The sequence below is a fragment of the Sceloporus undulatus genome, chromosome 4, assembly GCF_019175285.1.
Source record: "Sceloporus undulatus isolate JIND9_A2432 ecotype Alabama chromosome 4, SceUnd_v1.1, whole genome shotgun sequence".
Taxonomy (NCBI): Eukaryota; Metazoa; Chordata; class Lepidosauria; order Squamata; family Phrynosomatidae; genus Sceloporus; species Sceloporus undulatus.
The window spans coordinates 65494731-65513477 of NC_056525.1; the positions used below are offsets into that span (position 1 = coordinate 65494731).

General features: G+C 40.9%; 1 protein-coding gene across 1 annotated transcript in view; it reads left to right on the forward strand.

The window, feature by feature from the left end:
• Window positions 1-18747, forward strand: part of GRM4 (glutamate metabotropic receptor 4) — a 456565-nt gene that overhangs the window by 325280 nt on the left and 112538 nt on the right. The window contains exon 6 of the mRNA XM_042465970.1: window positions 3460-3600. Within this exon, the coding sequence (XP_042321904.1) occupies window positions 3460-3600 (141 nt within the window). The remainder of the gene's footprint in view (window positions 1-3459; window positions 3601-18747) is intronic.

Sequence of the window (18747 nt, forward strand, 5' to 3'; positions counted from 1 at the left end):
AGGTTCCAAGAAGCCCTAGAGGGGTATATGGTTGGAACTGACGGCGACTCTGTTGATGCCCTGACTAACATCTGGGATACTGGTCTCTCCAGGGCTATACACGGTTTCGCTCCCAAGCATCCTTTCTGGCCTGCTTCCAAAAAACAACCCTGGTATACGGATGCCTGAGGGAGTTAGGTATCGGGGGCACTGCGCTCCAGTGGTTCCGTGCCTACCTCTCAGGCAGATTCCAGATGGTGCAGCTGGGGGATGTTTGCTCAGATAAGAGGGCGCTTACATCTGGTGTCCCTCAAAGAGCTATTCTGTCCCCCATGCTATTCAACATTTACATGAAACCGCTGGGAGAGATCATCCGGAGTCACGGGGTGCGGTGTCTTCAGTATGCTGATGACACCCAAATATACTTCTCTGTGTCTCCAACTGATGCAGTGACTAGGGATGGCATCTCTTCTCTAATGCCTTCTTGGAGTCGGTAATGGGCTGGATGAGGGAAAACAAAGTCAGCCTGAATCCAGAGAAAACGGAAGTACTGGTGATAGGTTCATCGGGCCCGGGTAGTGGAATTTGTCCACTTGTCCTGAATGGGGTCACACTCCCCCTGAAGGACTCAGTTCGCAGTCTGGGGGTGCTTCTGGACTCGTCGCTCCAATTGACATCTCAACTGGATGCGACGGTCAGAAGCGCTTGTTATCAGCTTCGGCTGATACGCTAGCTGCAACCCTACCTGGATCGAAGGGACCTTGAAACTGTAATCCACGCTCTGGTAACCTCTCAATTGGATTTCTGTAATGAGCTCTACAAGGGGCAACCCTTGTACCAAACCCGGAAGCTGCAGATAGTGCAAAACATGGCAGCGAGATTGGTCGCTGGTGGTTCCAGGTCAGACCATATAACACCTATTTTGAAAGATCTCCATTGGCTGCCTATTTGCTACCGGGCACAACACAAGGTGTTGGTTATTACCTATAAAGCCCTAAATGGCTTGGGCCCAGGGTACTTGGAGGACTGCCTCTCCCCATATAATCCGCCCCGCACACTCAGGTCTGCAGGGAAAAACTTGCTGGAGGTCCCAACTGCGCATTATGTGAGGACCTCGCAACGGGTCTTTTCAATCACGGCCTTGAGAATATGGAATAATCTCCCTGATGAGCTCCACTCCACCACATCTTTGGACTTGTTTAAGAAGAATCTCAAGACCTTCTTGTTTTCCCAAGCTTTCTCCCCATGAGATGTGACTTTGGTTTTCCCCCTCTATTTGGTAACGACTCTGGCTATGTTTTTCTGGATTCCCCTACTCAGCTACTCGAGAATTAGTTTTATATGCTGTTTTATATCTTGTTTTATCTGTTTTATTGATTATTGTAATTTTATCTGGATTTGTACACTGCTTTGATCTGAATTGGAAAAGCGGCATAGAAATAAACTTTTATTATTATATTTTATTATAACTCATTGATCATTACCACATTTTGCCTTTGGGCTCCAATTTGTATTGCTCCTCGAGAGTTTGGCCTTCCATTGTGGATGGTGACTCAACTTCTTTTCTTGTAACATATGAATGTATTCCTTGCACTGAGGCAGCTCAATAGACATTTTAGTATTTCTGGTTGTTTATGGCAGAGTAGAATCTGGATGATGATGATGAACTATTAGGTGTGTCTATGTGTCTGTGATGTACATGTTCTTCTTCCCATTCAAGGCATTGAATTGAACAACCACATTTCTATGTGGGCATGACTTTGTATCCAGGGAGGAAAAAGGGGATATTAAGGGAAGTTCTGATTGGACCCTGTACAGTGGCCCATGTTTAACGAAATTTAGGATTAAGGAATAGAATGAAAGTATGAATTGTAGAGTTGGAAGAGACCACAAGGGCCATCCAGTCCAACCCCCTGCCATGCAAGAAATCTCAATCAAAGCATACCTGACAGATGGCCATCAAGCCTCTGTTTAAAGACCTCCAGGGAAGGAGACTCCACTACACTCTGAGGGAGTGTGTTCCACTGTCGAACAGCCCTTACCATCAGGAAGTTCCTCCTAATGTTGAGGTAGAATCTCTTTTCCTGGAGCTTGCATCCATTGTTCCGGGTCCTAGTCTCCGGAGCAGCAGAAAACAAGCTTGCTTCCTCAACAATATGACATCCCTTCAAATATTTAAACAGGGCTATCATATCAGCTCTTAACCTTCTCTTCTCCAGGCTAAACATCCCCAGTTCCCTAAGTCGTTCCTCATAGGGCATGGTTTCCAGGCCCTTCACCATTTTAGTCACCCTCCTTTGGATAAATTCCAGTTTCTCCACATCCTTTTAAAATTGTGGTGTCCAGAATTGTACACAGTATTCCAGGTGGGGCCTGACCAAAGCAGAATACAGTGGCACTGTTACTTCCCTTGATCTATACATTGTACTTTTATTGATGCAACCTAAAATTGCATTGGCCTTTTTAGCTGCCACATCACACTGTTGACTCATGTTCACCTTGTGGTCTACTTGGACTCTAGGTCCCTTTCACATGTAGTTTCATTCAGCCATGTGTCCCCCATCCTATATCTGTGCATTTCATTTTTCCGCCCTAAGTGCAGTACCTTACATTTCTCTGTGTTGAAATTCATTTTGTTAGCTTTGGCCCAACTTTCTAGTCTATTCAGGTCATTTTGAATTTTGATCCAGTCCTTTGGGGTATTTGCTACTCCTCCTAATTTGGTGTCATCTGCAAATTTGATAAGTATGCAAATTTAATAAGTAGTAGTTTGAGTGTTGGACTAGGACTCTGGAAACCAGGGTTTGAATACCACTCAGACATATAAACCCACTGGATGACCTTCAGAAGGTCACACTCTCTCAGCCTCAAAGGATGACAATGGCAAACCCTCCTCTGAAGAAATCTGCCCAGAAAGCCCCATGATAGGGCTGCCTTAGGCTCACCATTAGTCATAAATGACTTGAAGGTGCATAACAACAAAATGAAGTAATAGCAGTTACATTCCACATAAATCTATGTGGAATGCTGGTCTCCTGCTGATGGTCCTGTCAAAACAACCATATCCACAAACATTTTTTCAGTTTTACGAAATATTGCTTAAATATATTATTAAAGGAATTGATGCTCAGGCTCAAAACTGTGTTATGCTTTCTCCCAAATTATCAGTTCTTCCATTCTGAATGGACACTAAAATCTAAGATGCAGTTTCAACTGAATTAGGCTTTTAGCTTATGTCTATCATGTTGGACATGTAGTTAAAATATTCCAGAGGAGCATAGCCCTCACTGAAGTCAATAAATAGTCCTTGAACTCATAATTCTGTTTCCTACAAAACTCTCCAGTTGTTTTGTGCAGTTTCAATAGTTGAAAAGACACTTTTATCTTAGTACACATTAAATGTTGTTGATTCCCCACCCCCAGGATCCACATGGTTTAACACTTGAGATTCATGTATCTATCATCTCTTTCTCTTATCAGGTTTTGATCGCTATTTCTCCAGTAGGACACTGGACAACAACCGCCGGAACATTTGGTTTGCTGAATTTTGGGAGGATAATTTCCACTGCAAGCTAAGCCGCCATGCTCTCAAGAAGGGAAGTGCCATCAAGAAATGTACAAGTAAGAGGCTTTAAAGAGGTGGGAGAGGTGGACTATGGGAGGCAGGATGTTGCGATATTGAATTCCAGTTCTAAGATGATAACAAAGAAAAAGTCCATTGCTCAGCTGCTGTTGCTGTGAGCATTTTCCGTGTTGGAGTTTCCAGGCAGCTACCTTCTTAGTGGAGAGGTGTTCTTGCTTGAAGTTTGGTTTCCATAATTGGTCTTTAAAATATAGTTGGACTTAAGCTACTAGAAACCCAGTCATGATGCCTAATTTCAGGAATTTTGGAATTTTCATCTGTGGACCCAAGTATGGGAATGCTTGTATCAGAGAAGGGTTGGGCTAAGCACATACTCCTCCAGATGTTATTGTACTGCAGATCATAGAATACCTCACCTATTGCCTATGCTGGCTAGGGCTAGTATGAAGTGTAGTCTAGCATCTAGAAGACTGCATCCCTATGTAGAGGTACTAGTTGCTCTGTATGGCTAACCATATGAATTAGATGCTCTGTGGGACTCAGTGGCACTGTGAAAATAGTGAAAATAGTATGGTATCAAATTAAGCACATGGCCAATGGTTTTTATATTAGTGGTGTAAGTGAGAGAATCCTGGTAGTCATGTTCTAGAGATAACATAATGATTTGGGTCAAAGTAGAGTAGGATGATGGTGCAACAGGGTTAGGAGCTGGTGTGGCATAGTGGCTAAGTGGATGAGTTATAAATCAAGATGCTTCTCCATGGTCTGGTCATTTTGCCTTTAATCCAGTAGGCAAGCCCCTTTCTCCCAGACTCAGAACTTGCAAAAGTTACTTTTTGAAGTATAACTGTTAGAATCTCTTTGATACCATCTGCCATCTATATGGGTGATTTTGGAAGTTGTAGTCCAAAAAGTAAGTTTCCTAAACTCTTCTCAGGCTTAACACTCTGTCTCCCTCTGTGCAATATGATGGTAACAATACTGACCTAATTTTTAGGTATACTGTAGAATTATGACAATAGCATGACTAAGGGTGCATTCACACTGCAGAAGTGATCCAGGCTGAGACACTTTTAATTGTTTTGGCTCAATGCTATGGAATTCTGGGAATTATAGTTTGTTTTGCCCCCCCACAGAGCTCTGACAGAGAAGGCTAAATGACTCACAAAACTACAAATCCCAGAATTGCATAGCATTGAGTCATGTCAGTTAAACTGGTGTTAACCAGGATAATTTCTGCAGTGTGGTTGCAGCTAAAGAAGAATTATGGATATTTGAAAGCACTATATACACTGTGGCTATTGTTCCTTGCGAGGTTGTTACGGTAGAAGAAGGGGCAGACATGGAATAGCAGAGCATGATCTGAGGCAGGAGTCAGTGTTTTGCACTGATCAGAGTTGAGAGTAGGCAAGACTGAAACACAGAGTGAATGTTTGGTTCTTGCCATCTTTGTCATAATTAATATCAAATCCAGAGTTAACTCATCAATATTCCTACCAGGTAAATTCTCTATTCTTTTCTTTGGTTTGCCGTTTCTTGACGTGCACCTCCTGTCCATGCATGACTTCTTCACTGTTTGCAATCATTGCACCTCTCCATTGCACACTGATCCTTTCCTCATCTGTTCATAAATTGCCATTATACAATCACAATACCCAGCCATATCTGTCTCTGCGTCCTTTTTTCTCATTTTATCTCCCATTTAAAATGATTTACTTCAAAAAGTTATTCTGACATGTTTTACAGTTTTATGCTGGAGCGAGGTGCAGTTCAATGGAAGTATACCCCAACCCTGCTTGATGGTTATATAAAATATTCTAGACATTCATATTACCTAGGGCAATTTCAAAAAAATGTTTCGTTTGGTTTCTTCTTACAGACTCTCCATTAAGTCCAGTTCCTTTCCTTATTGCTGGGTTGCTGCCTTTGATTCTTCTCTGAAACAGGAACTGACAGTTGGGAAGCGCTTGAGTTCCCTCTGCTCAGGACCAACTCAACATTTAGTGTTTTGCCCTCAGCTGGGAATGTTGGCATGTTCATTATGTTGGACCACATTTTTTTAAAAAAGCCAACAGGAATGGAAAGCAGTGCAACTTTTGCAAAGAACGGCTCTTGGCTGAGATTGTGAACACAAGCGTAAGAGCATGGCTGCATGTGCATCCTTAGCCAGGGGTATGAACTTGAATGCTTGACACATGGGATGCATCATGGTCACACCTTTCTAAATGCATAGGTATACAGGTATACAGTCAAACATACATGTAAGAATTTAAAAAACCACATTCACATAATGAAAAAACAGACTTTTTTTTTTTTTGCCTGAGCCAGACTAAAAGATATTGGGGTCATATAAGTTGAGCTATGGCCCAAGGCTCAACACTTCTCTCTCTCTCTCTCTCTCTCTCTCTCTCTCAGTATTCAGAGTACACATGCACATTTGAGAATGCTCCCTTAAACATAACATCTATGTGCCAAAGCAGAATAGCCAAGGGTAGACAGAGATGCAGAGATGTAGACAGAGTCTTAGTGACTGTCTTTCTGTTATGGAACTCTCTGCCTTTGGAGATTCTCCAAAGCTTGACACTATGGTTCTTCCAGATAAAACTTGAAATATTTTTATTCACACAGTCCAGGGAAAGAAAAATAGAACCATTACAATATTGTTATTCACTTGTAGTCCTGCAGTGACATGAGTTTTGTGGGATTACACAAACAGAAAGAAAGCATTAGTCACACTTTACTTAGAAGGCATGGATGCATGTCTCTTTGAGTCCACCACCTTTTAGGCCTTCTGTTCACAAGTGTAGATTCTTTCTATTATGTACCTGACTGGTTGCCCATCACCTTTCAAAGAAACTTGGTATCTGACATTGTCACGACTGGGTATTTCTGACTTCCATTCTCATCATCCCTGATCATTTGGCTATGTTGCTTGTGGCTGATGAGAACTGTAGTCCAAAAATATAGAGATTGGGAAAAGCTGATAGAAAAAGATCCCTTGTCTTACAGACTTTTCTTTTGGCCAGAGGAAGTACTGCCTGTTCATTGTTGCTCTGTAAAGAATTAACCTAGTATCTTAATATAGAGAGGCTGAACTAATCCTATGTGCTTATATTTAAGTCGCCAAAATACAGGGTTTATGAATCCTTATGTAGCCAAAAGTCTTGGACACAGAAGAAGGAGGAGTGAAAATAGGAAGAAGGAATATCATCCAATCTAAGATAAGCAGACAATACCATACTGCTAACAGAAAACGTCTCAGACTTGGAGCAACTGCTAAGGAAAGTCTAGGAAGAAAGTGAAGTGGTAGACTTACTGCTGAACATAAAGAAAACAATAATAATGGCCACAGAGGATCTACACAGACTCACCGTGGACAATGAGGAAATAGAAATAGGAAAAGAGGTCTCATACCTAGAATCAAACATGAACCAGAATGGGGACTGCAGCTGGGAAATCAGAAGGGGACTAAGAATGTGTATGTGTGGCAGGGGAGCTATGAAGGAACTAGAAAAGATCCTAATATGCAAAGATATACAACTGAGCACTGAAGTCAGAATCATCCAATTATTGTTTATTATTATTAACCTTTATTTATAAAGCACTATATTTATCCAAGCTACTATATTCCCTATTACCACATATGGATGTGACAGTTGGACAGTTAAGAAAGTGGACAGGAAGAGAATCAATTCATTCAAGATGTGGTGCTGAAGAAGAGTGCTGAGGATACCATGGGCAGCCAAAAAGACAAACAAATGGGTCCTATAACTGATCAAGCAAGAAATCTCCTGGAAAGCCAAGATGATTAAACTTTGGCTGATGTATTTTGGCCACATCATAAGAAGGCATGACTCATTGGGGAAAAAACCAATAATGTTAGGAAAGGTGGAGGGAAGTAGAAAGAGAGGAAGTTGCATGTTAGATGGATGGACTCCATTAAGGAGGCCACAAATATGAATTTACAGGACCTAAGCAGAACAGCAGGGGACAGTGAGTCTTGGAGATGTCTCATCCACAGTGTCGCCATGAGTCGAAATCGACTCAAGGGTGGTTAACAACAACAATAAACAAATTCTAGCTGGGAGCTTGGGGAAGGGGTTAGTCTCAAAGATTAACCTTCCCCACACTCTGCCAAAATGGCAACATTCATTCACAGAGGCAAGTATCAGCAGAGAACCACAAACTGCCAAGGCCAAGCATAAATTGCACATGCTCATTGACCACAAAACATTATATAATGGTGGTGGTCGGGGATGAAAAATTGGATCAGAGAGCAGAATATAATGGAGCATCCTGGGGAGGGCATGGTGATGTGGACTCCTGAAAAGGAGCATTCCACACTACAACATTTTTTGTAGTTTCCAATAGCCTGTATTAAAAGGGAATATAGATAGGCATGGACAAAAATAGGATTTTCAAGCTTATAGCATCAGAGTCTGATGTTTTCTTCCCCATATAGTCATAAGCATAAGTTGCTTGTGTGTGTGTGCGTGTGTCTGTGTGCCTTTAAGCCACCTGTTGATTTATGATGACCCTATGAATTTGACAGGGTTTTCTTAGGCAAGAAAGACTCAGAGGTGGTTTTGCCAATTCCTTGGCTTTTAGGCACTTTCTGTTTCATCTGATTCTATCATGGGTGGGAGAGCAAGAGAGGGGGAAGCAGAGGCCGTGGTGTAGGTATGTTTCCCTGTCCCTCTTGTTCTCTCCATTCTCTCCTCTGAGCTTCCGTGGCACCCATGAATTCCACAGAGGCGCATTGTCTGGCGAGGGATGTGAATGGATGTGACAACACAGAGATAAAGGAGCGGTCCCAGTCACTTTCTGTACTCCCAGCTTGAAGACTTGGTATCATTTACATGGCAGCCGATTTCTCTGGGGGAATTCTTCCCTCCTTTTAACAATAATTTTGCACTATATTTCCCATGCGGCTACATGTTTTTGTGGAGTGAAATATTTTAATTGGTGCTTGAGGCAAGAGGTGCTCAGTACCAGGGCTTCTGTCATTTCATATCAGAGGCAGAGTTTCATTAAGATTTGGGAGAGGGAGGAGGAAGAAACCCCTCTCCATTCTTCATCCACCCTGGTTATCCCATCTAACCTGTCAGCCTTAAATCTGGTTATGCACTTCACAGGGCTGGTTTCGTCTCTCCATATAATACTGTATACAGGCTCTTCCTCCTACATGTGTTAAAATCAAACATTACTTATGCTTCACTGGTATGAGTCCCTGTTTTCTCCAGTATAACTCACTGAACCAGCATTAACTTGAAGGTTGGAACTAGTTAATGCCTTATAAAGCACCTTGTCCACCAATAAAGCATTACAATGGTTTTCTTGTCCCTTTGGCACTGAGTGTGCTGAAGTTAAAGGGTCAAGTACATCCTTCATAAATTCTTCCTATTCACCTTCCCCCTTCTATGGCTCAAAAAAACCTTACCAAGAAAGGTAAGAGGCTTTTATCCAATTTAGTAGAGGACCTGAGCCATGAAGTCTACAGTTGTTCAGATGCTGTGTGTTCAAGACACATGGATGAATTGATTGTTAAAATGTTACATTTGGTGGGTTTTCTTGGAAGATTTTCAAAATTTCACTTTTTTAAAGTTTTTTAAATAAAATAAAATAAATTAAAAGTAGTGCTTTATTAGTAATAAACAATCTAGGCTGAGGTCCTGCATTGTAAAGTTCTGCCATGAAAGAACTATGAATGATCTCCCCTCCCCTTTCCTCCCCTTCCACAGGACTAACCATCCTCCTGTGCCACCCCCTCCATGGCCATGTGGTGACTGGTGCAGAGTGAAGAATGGATGAGAAGCATCTGGCTATGTGCCTTTAGCTAGATGTATAATTATGATATTATCTTCCATGACCTTCAGGAAACCACAAAGAGGTCCCAGATGATACCTTTATTTGGTTTTATGGATCTGGCTATAGCCACAGGGCTTCTCCCACAGCCCTGTAGTGGCTTGTGGAAAGTAAGGGGGAGTTTAGAAGCATCTGGCTACATAGCCAGATGCTTCTCAACTCCTCCTTACTTTCCACAAGCCACTACAGGGCTGTGGGAGAAAGACATTCACTCAAGGATATTAGATTGTCAAGGGTTTTGGTTGTTGCATGAGGTAGGAAGAGGATTCCCACCTCATGTATGTACCACTAAGAGGATGCCAACCATTTTAGTAACTCTTTCAACAGCAAGCAACAAATAACCTCAGAGAGCTACTTTGTGAAAGGTAACAAGCAACAAATTACTTTTTAAAATGGATGTTCTAAGCTCTGGAAAAAATAGAAGATAGAGCCAGAGACAAATCTGAGAGGGCCCTTGGGGAAGCAGCAATGGAAAGCAACTGCTTGCTACCATCATATATTTCCCACAATGACTGTGAAATAGCAAAATTCTAGATGTGGATATAAATCATGCATTTGATAGGACACATGTTGATCCCAAGGATTTTCACACTCTGGGTCTGCCCTGTCTGTCAAAAATATTTTGCCCCAAAATGAGAATGTTTGTTCCTGGAAGAATGAGATCAAGAATCCTGAGCAAGAACTTTGTTCCAAAGGAAAACCTCTTCCTCCCCTCCCCCCCCCAAAAAAAACAAACCCCAAAACACCAGAAGTGTCACTTCTAGTCACTTTTTTGTTCACACAGAAGAACTGGCACAATACCCAGAAGGTTCTGGGTCTAGAAAATTGGTCTTCAGACGCCCCCCCCCCTTTGCCCACTCCAGTTCTAGGAGATTGTGGAAAATTTCAAACAATGGTTTAGGTCCAGACACTTAGCAAGAGGGTACCAGGACAGGCTTCACTTCCTGGAGGAACCTACTGAACTGCAAAGGCACTGGACTCCTCCAGAGGTTGTTGATAATGCAGCTTAACCAGCAAATCTCCAGAACATTTTATAAGTTAGAACAGAATATAGAATTTACTTAGGTTTGAAAAAACAACTGAGATAGCTGAACTTGTTTGGCCGTGCAGTTCAACAACACCAAAACATCCCCCCTTTTGCTTCTTCCTGTGTGGCAATGGCTGGAAAGAACTGGTGTGTGGAGGTGCTGTGTGTGTATGCATGCATATGTATGTGCACATGCATGTATGTGTCTACACATGTGAATGTCCACATGTATTTTTACTACTGATCTAGTTTTGTGGTCATGATGTGGTCATCTGCATTTTGTGTTATTTTCAGTTAAGACTGAGGGGGAGGGATTAGAATAACAAACAAGGCACGCAGGTAATCTGTCTTGTTGACAGCCATGCAGTTGAGGTTATGGTTGCAGGTGACATGTTTACTGAAAGATGAGAGAGATTTACTGTTTCCTTCCTGCTGGGAAAAGACAGATAACAGTGTCTAGGCTTTCAGGTGGAGGAGATGGGGTGGACCTGTCTGTTGCATACTGTCTGCTGACCCCAAGAACCCCCCCCCCCCCCCTTGGCTACATCCCTGCTATAAGAATGCCTCTTCATTTCTGGGGCATTTGTAGAACTGAGCAGAGACAAAAACCTGTTGCAGGTTTAAGTCATTTGTTCACTATGATGTCCCAAGAACATGGGCAGTCCACAGCTTCTTTGGCTATCAGTGTCTCCTTGATTTATATAATAATAATAATAATAATAATAATAATAATAATAATAATAATAATGATGATGATTTATTTCTAGTCTGCCCAATCACGAAGAATCCGGGCAGGTTACAACAATAAAATCCATCACATTACAATAAAGTTAAAAAATCAAACCCTAGACCTACCCCCCCATTCCCAGTACTAAAACAGAATTAAACAGTAATAGTATAAAAACATGAAAAACATTAAACAACCAAAAAAATAGGCAGAAACATAGGAGGGAAGAATAGACAGGTGAGGGGACAAATATCTCTATATCTGGGGAGGGTAACTAAGTTGGAAAGGCCTGCCAGAAGAGATCCATCTTGAGTGCTTTCTTAAAAGCTGTCAGAGTGGGAATGTGACGGATCTCCTCTGGCAGGTCGTTGCAGCTTTAAGGATGGATGAAATAACAGATTTTAGTTTTTAGTTTGGTGAAATTTTTCATTTTTCATTTTTCCAACTGCAAATTGATTTCGGACCAGAGTCTTATAAGTTTTCAAATGCAGTTCAGTTCATTAAAAATGGACACAAAAATTCAGAGGCATTTTTAACCTTTTCCCATAACAGACACTTTTTATTTGCACTTTTTCTATGTATACACTGTTTGCAAGCTCTTTAATTCCCATCTAATTGCATGTCTGAGTTCTCTGGACTGCTCAATAGTTCTGGGAAATGTTGAAGTGTACTGTTAGGGAATTTCATGCCTTGTATTACTTGTTTTTACTCCCATTTCCAGTCATCCCTAAATATGCCAGGTTTTTGGTCCTGATTTATTGCTGGTTGTAGAGCTACTTCTGCTCTGATATTTCTTTTCAACCACTCTTTACTCTCCTTTGATGAGTAGATGTGGATTCCCACCATCCTTGCCATTTCTTCCATAAATTTAAACCCTCCTCTCTGCATGCTCCTCCTGCAGAACCATCTTCTTGTAGCGTCTATGTCTTGCACATTATTTCTATATTGTATTTCTAATTTTCTATTTAATTTTTTTAAAAGTTCTTTCTTTAGCCATGTAGAACAATATCATTTTAGAACTAGAACTCAAAAGGAATGAGGAAAGGGGAAAAAAGAAATATTGGATTTGGTGACTGGAAAAGTGAGGAGGGAATGAAGGTTGGTGGAAAATCACTATGGTGAAAGTCATATCCCATTCAAAACATCATCAGTGGGACCACCCAAATATACCATAAGACAAACTCAGGAAATTGAAACAGACTGGTGTCATTTACACTGGCCTGTATCAGAATCTCTTGGGACAAAAACAAAACAAAACAAAACATCTCACTACAGTCAGTCAGAAAAGTTGCAGTTAGTACCAGAAATTCATGGGAAAAACTCTAGGACCAAAAAAATAAAATTAAAAAAAGGAAGAAGAAGAAGAAGAAGAAGAAAAAAGAAAAGAAGAAAAAAATGAGTGAGCTATAGATTTAACTCCTGCCAAATTCTGAGACATTCTGCAAGCCTGGGAGAACCCTTAGCGCATCCGACTATTTGATGGACTAACAATTATTTTTTTCCAGTGTGCCAGGGATTGACACCTTATTTGTGCTCCTTGGCGACAATTGTTTCTTTCATTCCTGGTAACTGACAATGCACTGGCAGCTAATGGCTCAGGCATTGACACCTGTCCAGGGACCACCATTTTGAGTGGTGCTACTTTAGTGTATCTTCCAGTAACATAAGGATTTTTAATGCAGATTTTGCTGCATGAGTACATGTGATTGTGTATAGGTTTGGGAAGTCTGAATTTTGTAAGTTCATACAAAATGGTTTCTCTGCATCTCTAGCTAACATCTCTAGGCTGTTCTCTTGAATGATGCCCACCTTTGCACGCCTGAATGAGAATGAGCAGTGAATAATTCCAAAACTCTTGAAAACTTTGATTCCATGATGCTAAGCCTCTCACAGTGCAGCATACCAGGGCTTTCAGTTTCACTACCTGCAAAGTGCAAACTTTCCTGTTTTACTTCTGATCTGATATGTTCTTGAAAGTAGTGGGGCCTAAACAAAAATATTTAAAAACATTTCATTGTGGAGGGTTCATGTCAGGCATCTCTGTCAAACAGCCACACTCTTTTCTATCCTCTTTCTTACCCAACATGTATATACATATTAAAAACATATTTATATCCTGCTCTATTCCCAGAGTGGGGTGCAGACAATAAAACACCATTAAACCACTACAGAATAATTGAAAATAATATAAAAGAAAACACCAGGATATAACAATGTCAAAAACACCCATTTCCTGGTATTTCAAAGCCCCAAAAGCATGGGTGAAGAGCCATATTTTAACTTGATAGTGAAATGAGGCCAGAATTGGTCCCTTGAAAGGGATGCTATTCCACAGCTGGGGTGCTATAGCTGAGAAGGTCCTATGTCTCCACATTATTATTATTATTATTATTATTATTATTATTATTATTATTATTATTATACTTTATTTATATAGCTCTGTAGATTCACACAGTGCTGTACATACAAACAATAAAATCGATAAAAATGAAACCTGCCAATAGCATACATTTTACAAAATACTTATAAAATAAAAGACAATAATACAAGATAGAATTAGATAAAAAAGCAGACAACAAATTTAAAAGATCAAAGATCAAATCAAATATCAGATCTCAGATAACAATCGTATAAACAATCACACAATGCCTGGGAACGCTTTCCTGAACAATATAGTCTTCAACTCAGTTTTGAAACTGGTTAAAGAAGTGATGACCTGTGTTCGTGGGGGAAGGACCTTCCAGGAGTGAGGGGCAGCAAGCGAGAAGGGACGAATCTGGGATGGGGCAGTGGAATCCTATGCTGGGACAGCACACCTTGACTACCAGAATGGAGGGTACCAGTGGGAATGTAAAGAGAAAGAAATTCAGATAAATAAGGAGGGGCCAGCCCATGCAGGGCTTTAAAAGTCAACAACAGGAGCTTATACTGAATACAGAAGGGGAAGGGAAGCCAGTGAAGGGATGATAATAGAGGAGAAACATGGTCAAAGTGGCGAGCAGATGTAATAATGCATGCAGCTGAATGCTGGACAGAAATCAACGGACGGAGGTGAGAGAGATGAAGCCCTGCCAGAAGGAGGTTACAATAATCTAATTGCAAGACCAGCAAATCTAGTGCTCAGATGTATGCGTATAGAACTTTTCCTTGAGGTATCGAGGTCTTTAGCCATTTAGGGCTTTAGTTTTCCATTTTGCCTCCTCGGGTCTTTCTGTGTCTCTTGGCTACTGAATATACTCAAACCTCATTGGGTTTTTTGTGGGTACTGTTCTCACTGCCATCATTTTTTGCTCAATATTTTTTGTATTTCTGTAAACCATGAGCTTTAACTGAGCCAGCTTTCATCTCTTTTAACAGTATGCTTTTATTATACATAAATGATTCCCAGAGCTTAGAAAAAAAAATGGGGTGTGGTGTGGTGTGGGGACTACAACTGCCAGAATCCACCAGCTAGCAAAACTACCAGTAGTCCATAAAATTAACTTTTCCAAGGGCTTGTGGGGCCATTATAGCTACATTAGATGTGGCACTTACAGCCTAAACATTGGAAACAAATGGAAGGGTGACAGACAACACATTCGCTCCAATGCAGTTATTACAGAAGTTTCTGTGGGTTCAAGGGTGAAGTGACATGGAACAAAGGAAATGCTACAAGATGATAAATATGATTTGTAAACCAGTGTGGTGTAGTGGTATGAGCATACGATTAGGACTCTGGAGATCATGGTTTGAGTCTTTGCTCACACATGGAAACCAATTGGGTGACCTTGGGTAAATTAAATTCTCCCAGCCCCAGAAAACCCTGTGATAAGTTCACCTTAAGGTCATCATAAACTGGTAATGACTTGAAGGCACCCAACAACAACATGGTTATTGGCAGTCTGAAAATACACATCCTTGTGAAAAAACACAGTTTGGACCCTTTTGAGTCAATAATGACAACAAATTTTACATTTTGGTCGATACAAGATATCTTCTTCCATTAGATCAGATGCAGGTAGTGCCATGCTCTTTACAGTCCTCTTTATTGACAGGTATACATATTTGATTAAATAAATAATTAAGCAAATGGCCCATACAGACAGGCATGCTTTTATGTTTACAAGGATACAATGGGAAATTACAGCGTAGCTGCAAACACCATGGTTCATTTGGCTTGTCTCTAGATATATTACAATACTCAAGAAAAAAAAATCCATGTTTTCCAATGTAATATAATTAATTATACAGGATGCTAGTATAACTGCGATGCCAAGGACATCTCCACATTCTGATCTACCAGATGCTAAAAGCCAGTCTTAAAGAGCCGCTACTTCCCTCTTATTTTTCCTAATTGGTATGATGTAGACCCTATGCCATACCCATTAGCAACAACAATGAGGTAGTATCAATGTGTCTAGGCAAGATTCTCACTGGATTGCTAGTGAAAACCCTCCCCTTTCCTTGTGTGTGTTTCATTTAGAAAATTCTGGGCCATGTACATTTGCCATTCTGTTCCTAGCGTTTTCTAGATCCTGAAAGTGGCCTGCATGTAGCATGTGAGCTGGGAACGCAAAGACTACCAGAGCTGCCCCCTCCAGAATTAGGGGAGCTTCCAAAATTGTACTAGGAAGTTTATAATGGGCATTGCTGTCAAGGCTGTGAATAAAGAGATGAAATAACAAAACCTGGAGATTCTGGTACTTTGGAAAGGTATAGACAACACTTTCAGCCATTACTTCTCTACACACACACATGGAGGACTCTTTTGAAATGTCATCCTCTGCACATTAAGGAGTTGTTCCCACTATGGTTTAAACCGGGTCATGATCCGGTTTAAACCACCATGGTTCCCACTTAATTTGAGTCTCTGAAGCAATTCAGTATGGGGGGGGGGGGGGAACATGGTTGTTACCCATTTCTACCCATTTAACCCACAGCAAAAAGACACTGGTAAAATGGGGTGTTTTTTGGGCTGAATCGATTTGTTTGGAAATAAATTGATTCAGCCCAAGTGGGAACCATGAGTAATTGAATCGGATTTGAATCTGTCCTGGTTCCCACTGGCAGTGGCTTTCCCAGCCATACCTCCATTCTCTGTCCTTAGTCTTCCCGGTGTGCCTCAGTCCTCCCGGTCTGACTCTCTCCTTCTGTCCCAGCCTCTCCTCCACCCTCGGTCTGGCCAGGAGGATGGAGGGAGACATGGCGGGGAAGCCATGGCTGTTGCTTCCTGCACAGATTCTTGAAACTGGCGCAAACATAGCAGGAAGCACTGTGTTTGCTGAACTGGTTTCAGGAATCAGTGAAGGAAGCAAATCAAGAGGTAAGTGGGAATGAGGCCTACTTATGACCTAAAAATTAGCTCTCTGCATGAAAAATTAAGAGTTATTACTAATTATTTTTTTATTTTTAAATTGCTATTCATTTATTTTTTTAAAAAGACAAACAAAAACCAAGACATACAATATAATACTATATATATACAATATAGAATAAGATTAATTACTAAACATTAGACATTACATACACTCTGACTGAACAACAGATTTAAAAGTTACGACTTCCAAAGAACATAAGTGCTGTCTATATTTACTATTTCCAATCACGTGTTTGCTTTTTGAAAGACATTCAGATACCAAAAAATTGGAAAGAGTTTCTCAGATTATTTTCCTCAAAGAAATTCCAGAGGATTAATTACTATGTACTGTGTTGTGACTGAAAGAGGTACATCGGCTTGTAATACCTTGAAGGCTAACATGTTTATTGCAGTATGCATTTTGTGGACTATTTGATTTCGTTTTGTCAGATGCATGAGGTGATGGCCAGAATCCTGCTAGTGTCATATACTTGTATAAATTTATCTTAGATGTGTGGTCGTATTTTTAGCCCTTATGAAACAATATGTTTAGGTTACAGTGGAGTAAGCAGTGTTGCACAAGCATAGTCTTTTAATGGGGCCTAAATCCTGAATAGAGTAGAACCATTAAATCAATTGCATTTGTTTTTCTGATGACTCATCAGTCAAAGATTGAATCAATAAGTCTACTCTAGTTGGGATTGCACAACATGCCACACTTAAACAACTATTGTGGAGCTAAATTAATGTAGATCTACATTATGCAAGCACAGCATAGGAACCTAGCCTGTAATTTAGGTTAACTAGTAGATACACACATGGTCAAAGATACAGAAACAGAACTTTGGAATGTAGTTTTTTGGACCTACAACTTCTGGGACCCTAGCCTGGGGGGATGCTGGGAGATTTATTCAAAAAAGTTACATTTCCAAACCTTGTAGAAGAAGAAAACAATGTATAAACCAAGAAAGGTCTTGAAATTTCCCTAATGAGAGTGACTTAGGGAGGATGTTGGTTATTCCCAAACTGTCCTCTGGTTGAGATAGTCTTGATTGTAGTGGTGAAAGTTCCTCTGGATTAAAGATGCTGCTGTTTAAATGTAGTTGGTGAATGGGAAAACAACTGTCATTTAGCATTTGATCCTGGATAAGCATGCTGACCTGGTTTAATTATGAAAACATGGTTGGATGAAGCTGGGGGGGGGGGATGGGGCTGTTTCATCAAGCTTTGCCCACCAGGATTCTCTGTACAGCAGCAAGAAAGACCTGGGGGATTGGGAAGCAGAGTTGCAGTGGTCTATCATGATTCCATCTGCCTGACCAGGTGCACTATCCCACACTGTGGAGGATTACAGTGTGTGTGTGTGTGTGTAGCTGGGCAGCTTGGACAGAATAGGGATTATGCAGTTGTGTCATCCACCCCGATGCTCAACAGTCACCCTTCCGGAGCTAGCTGGGATAATTGCAGGCTTGGTGTTGGAATCTTCTCAGCTTCTGTTGTTGGGCGACTTCATCAACCATGCTGAAAACTCTGGAACGTGTTTTCTCTGTTGGATGAGATGTGGAGTGGAGGAACTTTCTATAGTTCCATTGCTACTGACAGATCACTACCTCATCAGGTTTAGTCTCACTGGAATTCAGAATCTCTGCAGGGGTGGAGGAGCTATAAAGATAATCTTCCCCCAAATGTTGATGGAGCCAGGTTTCCTGATGGGTCTGGTCACATATCAGGTGAAACTACTCCTAAATAATTCCCCCACCACTTTTTTCTTTGTCACCATTGTGACAACAAAGAAGTGTCCAGAAGAATGTTTAGAGGATTAGGAGCTTTTTTACATCTTGGCTCGTGAGAGCAGAATTCAAAATCAACACCCTTCTGTGGACAATTTGCTAAGCACTTTGGAGATAAACCCACTTAGATCTGCTCTGACTTTAGATACTATAATTAATACAAGCCCAGTGGATGTCTCTTTTTATTTTATCAGATGCCTTGAGTCCACTCTTAGGGATAAATAAAGCAATTGATTTATTAGCTCATATGTTAGGGAAGAAGTTGGCTCTGCATGGATATAAGTGGATATAGCTGAGATGTATATGTACAAAATCATTTTCATTAATACAAAAGTGGGCACCACAATTCAGAAAGGACATTGAGAAACTGGAGCGTGTCCAGAGGAGGGCGACTAAAATGGTGAAAGGTCTGGAAACCTTGCCCTATGAGGAACGACTCAG